General features: G+C 38.1%; 1 protein-coding gene and 1 pseudogene across 1 annotated transcript; both read left to right on the top strand.

Moving 5' to 3' along the window:
* The first annotated feature begins 341 nt into the window (after positions 1-341).
* LOC120618860 (zinc finger protein 253-like) lies at positions 342-13,602 on the top strand. Its single transcript, XM_039882902.1, has 4 exons — positions 342-632; positions 950-1,031; positions 6,035-6,171; positions 13,391-13,602. The coding sequence occupies exons 2-4, from the start codon at positions 1,021-1,023 to the stop codon at positions 13,600-13,602; spliced, it is 360 nt and encodes a 119-aa protein (XP_039738836.1). The 5' UTR covers positions 342-632; positions 950-1,020.
* Positions 4,124-4,242, top strand: LOC120618864 (uncharacterized; annotated as a pseudogene).
* Positions 13,603-13,642: the final 40 nt, after the last annotated feature.

Raw genomic sequence — 13,642 nt, 5'->3', positions numbered from 1 at the left:
GGAGAGAAGGCCGACCTGGTGGAGGGTAGCTGGAAAGGTGAGCGGTACAGCAGTTAGTGGGATCAAAGGCTGGGGGCAGCTCTGTTTTAGAGAAATCAAAAAGCAGAGAAACAAGAGTAGGTGTAAAGAGGGACACCAGACCGGAAAACCGCCAGGAACTGAGCGAAGGGAAGGCGGGCATCGCCGGCACGCTGACCCTGTCTCAGCCCCGGGGCGCTTCCTGTCGAGTCCCAGCCACAATCCACGTCCAGCCTCTCACCGGCACCGGCTCCGCCCAGATCCCTCGCCGTCTGTAGCCCTTCTCCCGCCCGCGCATGCGCATTTGCCTACAGACCCGGAAGTGAATCGAGCTGAATGTCAGATAAGCTCATCCTTCTGTGTTCCGACCTGGGTCTCAGGGATCTCTGGACGCTTAAGCTATCGTCTTTGCCTTCTCGCCCACGGTCACTCCTTGAGGCGCCGTGAGACGTTCCGAGGCCTGGTAGCTCTGCTGCCTGGTCCTCGGAATCCCTATACACGTCAGGTTAAAATCGCTCTCATGTCTGTACCCTCCTTTAGGAGTTCTGCCTTCGATCCTCTAGAGTTCGCTTGGTCGTTTTCTTGTTTAAAACGCTTGGCTGGTTCAGGAAGAGGTGAGGGGGGATCTATTCTGTATGGAGTTTGGTCAGGGCCGGTTCTGTGGTTTGAAGGCGAGGGTCAGTCCAGTTCCGATCCCGCTGCAGCAGCCGAACGTATGGGCTCCACGAAGCGAGTTCTGAGGAAAAGGGGAAAAAAAGACCTCACTTGTTTGTCTCTGTTTTCGATCCCGTCCTGTGGCTGTGGACTGCGTTTTCTACGTGGAGAGATCCCGTGTGTGTGTTGGGGCGGGGTGGTGGTGGTGGTGGTGGTGGCGGCACAGTAAGGGGATTGTGTTGATCCAAAGCATTAAACAGCCTATTTTTACCCTCAGGATTGACTTACCAAGACTGGTCTTACCTGAGAAAGAAGCCTTGAGGAAGAGGAAAGAAAGAGGAACCAGAAATGACTCCCAGGTAACAGTCATATTCTTAGTTGTTCTCTCTTTTCCCGAAATGCTGTGTTTTTAGACTTGATAATCTCAAATTCTGAAGTATCCTACCTAAAATGTTTGATTTGGTAGAACTCATCTAGGGCTTCCCCTCAGCTCTTGCCATCTCCACTTATATTCTATGTCACCACGATCCAATGGCGTGGAGCTTGTGAAGAGGCTCTGTTGGATCATCATGGAAAGTTTCTCCTATTTAGGCATGGCTCAGAGACGGGAAGTGGGCCCTGTGGTGTCAGTGAGGTTGGGCAAAGGGGTTGTTCTAGGGGTTCTGTACGAATGTACTCAGTTTCTCGTAGACCAGCGTTAAAAATAATCGCACGTTTATGTGCTGAAACAACTGGAAAATAAGACTGGACAATGAGAGGAAACCTATTCTTCCTGATTTTACAATGCATTTGAAGCTAAACAACTGAATCAGCGTGTTTCTGACTGTACAATACTGTAAAATATAATGATTTGGACTAGATGGAAAGTTTTGAAACATGTCAGTGATAGAGGATGTTTATTGTATTATTTGTTTTTAACTGTAAGAGGTTCTTAAAAATCATTCACAGCACATTCATGCCATGAAGACTTTTTTGTGTAGGAAGTGCTATAGGTAAAAATATTTATAATTCAGCCATGACATTGGAGGAGAGGACTTTATCTTTGTCATCAGAGAGGCAGGAGCCAAATTCTGGTTCCACCATTTGTTGCTTGCGGCGTCCAGCAAGTGGTAAAATCCTGCCACATCAAGCACGGCCCTGGAAAATAAACCTGAGTGAGAATGGTGGGAGATGAAGAAAAGAAAGAAGACAGAAAGTGGGAATCAGGAGGTCCAATGCCCACTGACGGTGGACAATGGCCCAGTTTTATTTTTGCAAGCTGTTTTTATACAGGAACATATAGTTGCTGCTGTCGTAAGCAATTTCTCTAAAGCATAGTAACACTGTTTTTTCTGTTTCTGTTTCTTCTGTTTCTCCGACATTACACATGCTCCTGGCCTTCAGCTTATTATCTGTCTATGGCTATATTTGTATTATCTTGTTCTCAGGAGGACTTTGTGAAGGCAAAGTAACCCTTGGTTGCCTTCGCAGTTTGCAAGGACCTTGTCAGCTTACAAACCACTCTCCACAGTTGCTAAATATTACATTTCTGTTATTTTAAACATCACATGATCTATATCTTTGCTTTAAGGTAAAACTCCAAACAGGTGATGCAGATGAGGAACTAAGAAGTAAAATATCTTTCATGTCACATCTCCAGCGTCATTCACCATCTTTATTCTGTATCATTGTCCTCAGTTCTGTCCAAGATTATGTTTTATACAAATGCATTTACCTGACATTAAGTGATTTTAGTTAAAATTCTTCGTGAATGTTATGTTGTGACATTTTATTTTGCATGTACATCTTGAAATTTTCATGCTAGTAAACACAGAGATAGCTTGCTCTTTTGGATCTCATTGGAGCATTCTCAGAATGAAGATGCATGGGACCTTTGCACATTTTTGCTGTTGGAAAGAATGCTGCAGTGGCTCCTCTGAGCAGGTCGACTTCCCTGCAAATGTCTGAGGGTTCTTCTGGGTTAGGCAACCTGAAGTGTGATTACTTGGTCAAAGTTGGTGCATTTCATGTTTTGATAGATTCTGGTAAGATACCCTCCCCGAAAGCTGCAAAATTACCCTTCCAACCAATAGCATGTGAGTTTTCCCAAGATTTAAGCCAAACTTGGTACTATATACTTTTTGTCTTTTGAAAATCTGAGGAAATGACAACTGTATTTCCAATTTCTAACTACAGTGAGTCTGAGTAAATTTCATCATTTTGTAGAACTGCAAAGTGAATTTCCATATTTTGATGGTATTTTTTTGATACATTTCTAGGAACTTCTATATTCTGTAGTTTAATTTTATATATATGCCCTAGTGTTTTTTATAGTTTGTAATGTTTTGCAGTTACCCATTGTTGTGCCAAACTTCGCAGGTTAAGGCACAGTCCTCCACAAGAACGCCTCTCTTCGCACACCAGCCACCAGTTCTGGGGTCCCTGGGCCACCCTTACTGTGACCAGCTGGCTCCAAATTCAGGGATTTTGATGATCTCCAGAGTCAATAACTCACTGCAGTGACATCCAGAACTCAGGAAAGTACTAGACTTAACGATTACGATTTTATTATTGCAAAAGGATACAAATCAAAACCAACCAAGGGCAGAGTCACACAGGGCAAGGGCTGAGAGGGTTCCACATAGGAAACTTCCTTCATGTGAAGGGACACATTACACCCTCCTGGCACATCGATGTGTGACAATGGGCTGAATATCGCCATCCAAAGAAGCTGACTAAAGCTTTGAAGTCCAGCATTTGTATTGGGATTTCATTGCTTAGGCAATGATCGAAGCATTTGGTCATGTGATTGAACTGAGTCTCCAGTGTTCTCCCCTCCCCAGAGTCAGATGATATCACCTGTCACAAAGCCCCACACTTCTAATCACGTGGTTGGTCTTTCTGAAATGGCTAGCCCCCAGCCTGAGTTATCCCATTACTGTAAATCAACTAGGGGCCCACCATAGGTCAGTTTGTTAACATGAATTTACAGGTCCCACCGTAAATAATAAAGACGTTCCAATAACTAAGGAAATTCCAAGAGTTGAGAGGTTATCTTCCAGAAACTGAGGACCGTGGCCTAATTCTTTCTTTCAGGCTCTCTGATTTTTTATCTTGCTTTGGATTACCTCACCTATTTCATGATTACAAAATACTATGTTCCATTTTATACTAGCATTTTATGCAAAATAATGTTTAAGTTTCTCTTTAACTCAGATTCTTTGGATATCTTATAGTTCTTTTGTTTCGTTCATTTTAAAGTTTCAGATAGTCTATACAATAATCGCTTCATTTGTAATTTGGAAGGTTCCTCTATTTGGTTTTTCTTTTCAAAATTACATTGGCTCTACTAGATACGGCAGAGACTCTTATTTGAAATTTCCATGTTTCTTGTGAGTTTGGATTGCTCAGAATTTCTGTAATCACTGTGATCTTTATGTCATCACATCTTCCAAATAAGAGTTGTGATTTTCACTATGGCCATGCCACCCTGAATGTGCCCGATCTCCTCTGATCTCGGAAGCTAAGCAGGGTCAGGCCTGGTTAGTACTTGGATGGGAGACCACGTAGGAATCCCAGGTGCTGTAGGCGTTAAAAAAAAAAAAAAGAGTTGTGTTTTTCAGACTTTGATTATGTCTTTGCTATATCCTTCAGTGAAGTTTTTATAACTTATTTCTTCACATAGGTCTAGAAATGTGTTGGAAATAGGGTATATATTTCATATATTTGTTAATGGAAATGCAAGCTATTTCTCGTATTATTTGTTTTACTGTAACTAAGGATGCTATCATGGATAACATTTCCAACTCTGTATTTTTGTGTTTCCTCCTTTTCCCTCTTATGCTGGCCCCACCCAAGCATTGTGTGCAGTGGTGAATGGCAGGAGCCCTGGCCATAACACTCCTTGTGTCAGCCTCATCTTTCGCGGAAATGCTTCCATTGTTTACTGCTAGTCATGATGTTTGCTGCAATTTTCTTGCTTAATAACATTGCTTTTAATTTCCCACTCACCATGAATTTTAATTATCCAGTAATTTCTTCAAAGATCTACTGCTTTCATAAGTCTTTTATTGCTATATTAATCTGATAAATTAATGTGTAACGATAAATTTTCTAATCTTCAATCAATGTTTTATTATTGAATAAACTCCATTTGGCTTAAATTAATGTCTAAATATCAAAATTTAAATGACTCATTTTTATCGATATTTACATATATGTACTTAGTAGAGATTGAAAGTGTAAAGTTTTGTATAATTTTTTCAATTTTGTAATTTTTCTAAAGTAGGCAATAAGGAATAATGTTGACCTAATTAAAATTAAGTACAATTTATAAATGTTTATTTTACCAAAAAATCTGTAATACACGAGTAAAAAGTTTGTAGATAAAAAATTCATTAAAAAACAGCTGTCATTCAGAGACAGCTTACTGGAAGAGTGTGTTTATGTGTGTGTGCATGCAAACAGAAACATATGGTGTAAATAAAAGACACATCTTGATTTCATGAATAACTTTCATAATTATTTTAATCTTTGAAAATTATTCTTACATGTTTTCCACAGCCTTGATTTTTTTACACTATCGCATTTGTGAATAAATAGTAAGAATAGTAACATATTATGCGCATGCTTGCATGTGAGTTTATCATGACTTCTTATGTACTTCCATGTTGTTGGCTTTGACCTTGTTTCAAGTTTTCTCATTTACGAAACCCACTATCAATGTATTTTTAATGCTGCATCTGTAGTTAACCATGTGATTCTTTAGGTTTAGTTCTAAACTCTGACCACCTGGTTCAGGTGCTGGCTCTGTCATTTCTTAGATGTTTGACCTAAGGCAAGTTGCTTAGAGTGTCTGTGACACAGTTGTCTCCTTTATAGGGTGGGAACAGATATTTCTCTAATATTATTACACAAATTAATACACATTTAGAGTAATGCTTAGCACATGGTAAATGTGCAAAACTTTTTTGTCTTTGCCATTATAGTCATCATCACAATTCTTAGATTCTCAAGTTTCTTTAAAGCCATTGTGAACATTGTAATCCCCGACGATACCCCCATGCTCTAGCTAATCAGAGAAATTAAATATCATCGATGTGTATAATGTTGTATCTAGCATTTCTATATAAACTATCTTGTGATAAATTTTTTTTTGTATATTTCTTTTACTGTCCATAAAATTGTGAAGTGCACATGTTCTCTGAAAAGTATAATGCAAAATTAGGGATATCTGACTTACTCAACATTATCTTAAACTGATCTGTCAAAACACTCACTACAGCTGAATCAATCCTTACACTTCTCTCCGTGTGACGATAATAACTCCTCATGTCCTTTTGGTGAAAATGTGTTTTTTACTATGGGTGTTGTTGACCTTCAGGGCTGTGGCCATTGAATTCACTCTGGAGGAGTGGGAACGCCTGGACCTTGCTCAGAGGGCCTTGTCCAGGGACATGATGTCGGAGGACTACGGGACCCTGCTCTCCCTGGGTGAGGGTGACTTCCCTCCAGAAATCGGTAATTATTTGTATGTCTTTTCTCTTGAGCGTCTCTATGGAGCCCTGCCTTGCTAACTTTCAGATCCTTGTTTTTCAGAGAAATTCAGAAATGAAAAAGGTTGTTATGCGGCACCTACTTTAACCTTCTCCTTTCTTCAGATGATCTGCCCATGACTCATTAGATTAGTGATTAGTGCAGCTTTCACGACTTGAGTGATCATAACAGCTTGTGGCAAAAATTCGAAATACCAGATTGCCTGGTTTTACCTCTGGGCTTTTGATTCAGTAATTCTTGAAACACAATGAGATACCTGTATATTTAAAATATTCCTTAAGCAGTCGGAAGAAGGCATTTAGTGGACAAATTTGTGAAATATTTTTCTAGACCCAACTGTAATGTCCTGTGTTAGCTGACCAAAGGGCTGGATTATATTCTGGGAAAGCCACAGAACTTCATGTTTCTTTATTTTTACCAGGAGGAATCTTTCTTTTTGACCTGAACATTACCTCTAATTTGGAGCAAGGAAAAGAACCCTGAGCTGTAGAGAATGATCTCAAAATAGGGGAAAAAACCAGTTAGGTGGGAGTGTATCAGAGATCTGAACAGAAGTAAGAGCTCTGATGGCCAGAGAGGAAGCTACGTCATTAAATATTATTTGAGAAACTTTCCAAATAAGAAACGTCTGTGGGAAAAGAAAAGTACTGTGAGCTGTCAAAGGAAACCTTCCCTTCTCCCATCCCTCTATTCTGCAGACTCAAAAACATATCCTCCTGCCGTCCAGTGGGGTTCCAGCCTATGCAGAGACCAAAGTAAAGTCTTTATCATGACCTAGACACTGTTCTCTGACTCTTGTGACTTTTTTGGTCCCCTGGCTTTGAGAATGATGAGGAGCGCTGTTTCAAAGGGACCCTTTTGTCCTGTGGTCTCTCCTTCTGCACTTGATTCCATCAATTCCTCCACAGTCCCGACTCCAGGACCTGTCCAGGTTTCATCCTCATTTCCCGTGTGAGGGAGACCTTCTTAGGAGATGGGGAAACATTGGCTGCGCTTACATTGCTTCAGGGGCCCCGAGCAACTGCTTGTCCCAGGCTCATCAGGCCTCATAGCCATTTTTTCAGGCTGTGTGTGCCACACGTCAGGACAATATAACAGGGCAGTAGGTGGCGCTTCTGAGATTGGTACTCAGTGGTACTGTAAAGACAGTGGACAGAAAGATGGTCCCTTTGAAACTCAGTCCCACGTGGGGAGCATATCTCAGTCTTTCGGGCACTCAGCCTGGGGTTTGTGGGCAGAGCACAGAGCTCCTTTTCAGGCACCCTGAAAAATCTGACCCCCTTGCTCTTCCATACCTTGCTTTTTCTCCTTCTAGCACTCCATCTAGGCTGGGAATGTAGACAAACCCTAGCTATTTTTAGATTTTTGTATTCTTCTAAGTTTGTGTCATCTTGATTCTGAAACCTGCTTTCCAAGGGTCTGAAGTATCATCTTTTTCTGCTCTGATAACTCACTTTTAGATAGTGGACAATTTCTGGTGGACTTACCCATGGAGGCGGCTTACTGGGTGACAGAAAACTTTTGAAGGAGAACACTTTGGATAATATACTACAGTGCCATCCTGCTACTTACAGAAGTGCCCATTTGAGCCACCAAGTGGTCAGCAAGTTCTAGGATGCTGAGATAGGAAGTATCAGTAGAATCTGCCTGATGAGTGGGCATGGTTGTCTCTACTCTTTGTGGAGTGTCACAGTGTCTCTTGGACAGTGTGGCAATGTTGACCAAACATCTAAGGATTATTCCCTTTGCCCGACAACCCTAGGTGTATGTATTTATCCCAGGGAGAACATTGTCACAACCAAATATCTGTAAGTCTTTGACCAAACTTTAGTTCATGGGTGTTCATTTACCTTTAAACAAATAGATTGTGATGCGTCATACTGAGGGAACTTAGGAAGTTAAATGAAGCCTCCATTCTGTAACTCTACCCTAGTTTATTTTATTTAATCCACTGTTGTTTTCATCCTGTATATTTCCATGTATTATAAATGTTTTAAAATCTTAATTATTAATCATATATTTTTGACGACACAGAATTCTGTTTTATACATCTTCTTTACCCAGTCATCTATCAAAGGACATTTTGGTTGTTTTTATGTATTAGCCATTGTGACTAATACTATTTTAAATATCGACAAATGTTTTCAAATTTTTGGGGATATCCAGAAGAGGTATTGCTGGGTCATATGGTAATTTAATTCTTAATTTTTGAAGAACCTCCATACCTTTGTCTATACTGGCTGTACCAATTTACATTCCCACCAGCAGTGTATTGGGTTCCCTTTTCCCTGCAACCTCTCCAACACTTGTTATTACTTGTCTTGTTGATAATAGGCATTCTAATAGATGTAAGGTGGTTTTGATTTGCAGTTCCCTAATAGCTAATGAAGTTGAGCATCTTTTCATATGTCTGTTGATCTCTTGTATGTGTACTTGGAAGAAGTGTCTGTTCAGGTCCTCTGCCCATTTTTTTGATTGAATTTTGTTTGTTGTTGTTGAGCTATATGAGTTCTTTATATATTTTGGATATTAACCCTTTATCAGAGGCATTGTTTGCAAATATCTTCTATTTAGTTGGTTGCCTCTTTGTCTTGTTGGTTTCTTTTTGTGCAGAAGCTTTTTAGTTTGATACAGTCTCATTCATTTATTTTTTGCTTTTACATCCCTTGCCTTTGAGATCAAATTCATAAAATCCTCTCTAAGACCAAGGTCCTTGACTTTAATACCTATGTTTTCTTCTATGCAATTTATTGTTTTAGGTCTTATATTTAGGTCTTTGATCCATTTTGAGTTAATTTTTGTGTATGGTGATAGATAGTAGTCTAGTTTCATTCTTTTGCATATGGCTTTCCAATTTCCCCAGCACCATTTACTGAAGAGACTTTCCTTTCTCCATTGTATGTTTGTGGATCCTTTGTTGGAAATTATTTGCCCATATATATGTGGGTTTATTTTGGGGTCTCAGTTCTGTTCCATTGGTGTGGGTGTCTATTTTCCTGCCAATACCATGCTGTTTTGATTATTATAGCTTCAATTTATACGACACTCCCAACTGGACTGGGAGTGTGGTACTTCTAGCCTTGTTCCTTTTTCTCAGGATGGTTTTGGCTATTCAGGGTCTTTTGTGATTCCAAGTCTTAGGATTTTTTGCTCTATTTCTTTTAAAAAATGCCACTGGGATTTTGGTGGGGATTGCGTGAAATCTTTATATTGCTTTGGATAATATGGCCATTTAAACTATGTTGATTCTTCCAATTCATGAACACAGAATGTCTTTCCATTTTTTTCGTGTCTTCAGTTTCTGTGAATAATGTCTTGTCGTTTTCAGTGTATAGGTCTTTCACATGGTTTGTTAAGTTTATTCCTAGGTATTTTATTCTTTTTATTGCAATTGCAAAAGGAATTTATTTTTCAGAAGTTTTATTGTTAGTGTATAGGATTGCAGTGGATTTTTGTATGTTGATTTGGTATCCCACAACTTTACTGTATTTGTTTATTTTTTCTAATAATCTTTTTGGAATCTTTAGGGTTTTCTATATAGAGAATCGTGTCATTTGCAAAAAGTGACAGTTTGACTTCTTCAGTCCCAATTGGGATGCCTTTTATTTCTTTCTTTTGCCTGATTACTCTAGCTAAGACTTCTGCTTCACTTTGCCTTCCTAATTCTCTACAGGTTTTTCTCATTGACAAACCTAGTGAGAATCATACAGCACATAAAAGCAAAAATATTGGCCATAGCAGGTTAGGGTAAGGGATAATGGGATAAGCAATAGAAAGACCAAAATGATGAGGAGAGGCTGAGAAAAAAAGATGTGTGTGGAATAAGGGCTTTTCAAATAGCCCACATATACTGGGCAATAAAAGTACCTGGGAAAACCATAACTATCTCCTCCGGCTCTGCACAAAGTGCAGGTGATGACAGAGTGTTTAATAGCATGGCTAAGCATTGAAAGAGTGTCACAACTCGGAGCCAATCTGCAAACACTGAAACACTAATTTCCTTTTTCCTGTCCCTGCCCCACCCCCCGCCCTGACTCAGGGCATTTAATGACATCTGTCAAACAATAGTATGATTACTAATCTAATGGAAGAGAGAGTATATTGACCATACATGATAATAAAGACAGTCTTTGCAAAATTAGTTTGGAAAAAGCACTAAACAAATTACAATCACAACAAGCAGCAACAACAAATCCTAAAAATGAAGCAGAGTCTGATTTCCATATTTCTATAGTATAATACTTAAAATGCCAGTTTTCAACAAAAACAGAGGAATGCAAAGAAAAACAAAAGTATGGCTGAGTCACAAGAGAAAAGAAATCGAGAGATTGTTTTGAGGATGCCTGGACTTTGGACTTTGAGGAGAAATGAAGAATTTTAATTAGTAACATGAAAATATATTTTAAAAAACCTTGTAACATTAAGTATATAGGTAAATTCAGAATAATACTATAATGTGGTATGTTAACCACTTCAAGTATAAAAGTTAAAGGACAAAAGTATTAAAAATAACTATAACTACATTATTTTAAAGGATATACTATATAAAATGAGCTAAATTGTGACATCAAAAACAAAATGTGGGAGGGGGATTAAAAGGTGAAACTTTGTATTCAATCAAAGTTAAGCTATCAGTGTAAAATAGACAATTATATCTATAAAATGGTTTTATGATGATTACCTTATGGTCACCACAAAGCAAAAACCTAGAGTAGATACACAGAAAAAAGGGAATTGAAGCATACCAGTCTAGTAAGTCAACAAGTACTAAAGGAAGAAGAAAGGAACAAGGAAATTATAAAACATCCAGAAAAGAATTCATAAGATAGCTTCTAGTAAGTCCTTACCTATCAATAATTAGTCTGAATATAAATAAATTGAATTATTCAATCAAAAGATGCAGAGCAGCTAAATAGATTTTTAAAAAAGACCCAGGTATATGCTGTTTACAAGAGACACACTTAAGATTTAAGGACACAGACTCAAAATGAGGGGATGGAAAAAAATATTCCATGCATGTGGAAATGAAAAGAGCAGGAGTAGCTATAATTAGACAAAATACATTTTAAGTGAAAAGCTGTAATAGATACAAATAAAAGGGTCATTCCATGAAGAGGGTATAAAAATTGTCACTATATATGCACTCAATGTTGAAACAACTAAATATATTAAGCAAATACTACCAGATTTAAAGGCATCAATAGATAACAATACAATAATAGTAGGGGACTTCAGTACCCCACTTTCAACAATGGATAGAATATCCAAACAATAGTCCACCTGCCAGCCCTAGAGGTGGAAGCACTTTCCCTTCTGGTCCAGATCTCTTAGATGTCAATATTCTCTCTGAACTAAAATTTACTGCACCTTAACTGATAAGAAATGTGCCTAAATTAATTGTGTGTCCTACATGCATTGCTAACTTAGACTTAAATAAGTAAAATTTGTGTTAAGGGGTGTATTTTTCATGGATAATGGTGGTCGTTAGATTTCCATTTAAGACTGATATATGTTTTGTACTTACACACAATTATTTTTTATATTCTTAAGATTTGTCTCCTGTAACTATTATACTTTAGTGTAAAAATTTAGATGCCATCTTAAAAAATATGAGATGGTAAATAGTTTTATCGAACTCTTAAGAGATTAAAATAAAAATATTTTGAAAACTACTGATATGCCTTAGAAATCTCAGATGTTTTCATGAGAAGTTTCAGCTTTCAATATAAGCCAAAACCAGGAAGTAGTGAAGTTTGTGAACTAAATCATACAACAGAAACCTTGGAATGAGGAAGAGGAAGGGAAGAAGAGGGGGTGGAGAGAACTTCCTCTCCTATGTGTCTTCAACAGGGCTCAGCTGGTAGAAGAGAGGATGCTAGGGTAATTTAAGGTGCTGAATGTTTCATGGGTCTGACATTTTAATCGTTCCTTTTATTGTTTAATCATGACCATAAGAATTCATGATATTGTCTGTAGATTCTTTCCATGAGCAAATATGATGAATTTGAGAGGTCTTTAGGCAGGATGAATCTTCACTAAGCATCAGAAATTCAGACTGGAGGAGATCTTAAAATATGAATTGGGCAATGTATTTAACCAAGACTCAGGCATTACTAAACTTCAATAAATATACATCTAAGATAAATAAAAATATAATGTGTGTGACAAAGTTCTTATCCAAAATTCAGTCCTTGGGAGAATAATCATAATACTAATTTTAGAGGGAAATCTTACAAATTTTATGAGTAATGATGTTCAAACTTTACATCCAAAGTCTATAACCAGTGCTTAAAACTTATGAAACATCATATGTATATGGCAGCGACACCTTATAAACTTAATATATGTTAAAAGCCTTTTTATCCAAAATGCTTTTATCTCATTAAGATTTTGACTGGACAGAAGTCTTCCACATCTAGGTATCTGAGAGAAACATTTTTTATGATGGATATTAGCTCATGGATATTGCCTTAACGATTATTAAAGGTATAAATGAGACCTTTGGAAATTTGATAATCTAGCTTTACTTTCTTCAGGGTTCACATAAAAGAGGATAGACACCCTTATCAAATGCCCCTAGAAATATTGCAAGAGTATTCTTTAGGTGAAAACCAACTGCCTTCTAAATACTATACATACTTGACAGGATTTATTATCTACATCTGACAATATCAGAAGTAGGAAACAAAAGAGCTGAAATATAAAATAATATTTATATAGAAAAATATTCTTTCTACTCTTGTATAATGTCAATTTGAAATTGTATTATATTTAGAAGTTATTGAAAAATGAATTATGTCAAAAGTTTATCTCAAAGATATTGCATTTATCATTCCTTTCAAGTGTAGAATACATAAAGAATAAAGCAATTTATATCCATTTTGTAAAATTTATTGCTTTTTTTTTTTTAAAGAAATGATTAGTAACCTATATTATTACATATCTCATCCCTCCACCTCCCGCACCCCAGGTCTTGTCTTTATGAAAGTCAATGGAACCGAGCACAGGGTCAGCACAGGGTGAATGGGGAATAGAAATGAAAATGATGTTATGATAGTCGTCGGTATGAAATGGCATATTTCGCATAGGTGAGTTTTGAATGTTACTTTTAAGTTTGCATCTCCTACATAGACAATCACACTCCTTCCTCCAGTAAAATGCTTAAATTAAATTCTAATTGCAGAACGCTTTCCTGGACCCAGTCATCGCCCTACATTGAGTCCTCATCGAGGTCGGGGTTCCCAGGCTGCGGAGCCCTCCTCACTTCTCCCCCCCCCCCGCCCGTCCCCCCAGAGGCGCGTCTCCACCCATTCGCAAAAACTTTTGACTAAAACCTTTTTCAACTTGTTAAAACGGAAATATCTTGAACCAGGAAGGGTGAATGCTCCCGGATGAAGAGAAAGGAAAGGCTGGTGGTGGGAAGTTTTACTGGAGA

The sequence above is a fragment of the Pteropus medius genome, unplaced genomic scaffold (assembly GCF_902729225.1).
Source record: "Pteropus medius unplaced genomic scaffold, Ma_sr-lr_union100, whole genome shotgun sequence".
Taxonomy (NCBI): Eukaryota; Metazoa; Chordata; class Mammalia; order Chiroptera; family Pteropodidae; genus Pteropus; species Pteropus medius.
The sequence above is the reverse complement of the archived record's forward strand: the minus strand, read 5'-3'. Positions and strand labels throughout refer to the sequence as shown.

Excerpts from the sequence above, each read along its gene's own strand:
- LOC120618860 (XM_039882902.1), top strand. Across the intron at positions 6,172-13,390 it reads TGACTTCCCTCCAGAAATCG|AACGCTTTCCTGGACCCAGT; the intron begins GTAATTATTTGT and ends TTCTAATTGCAG.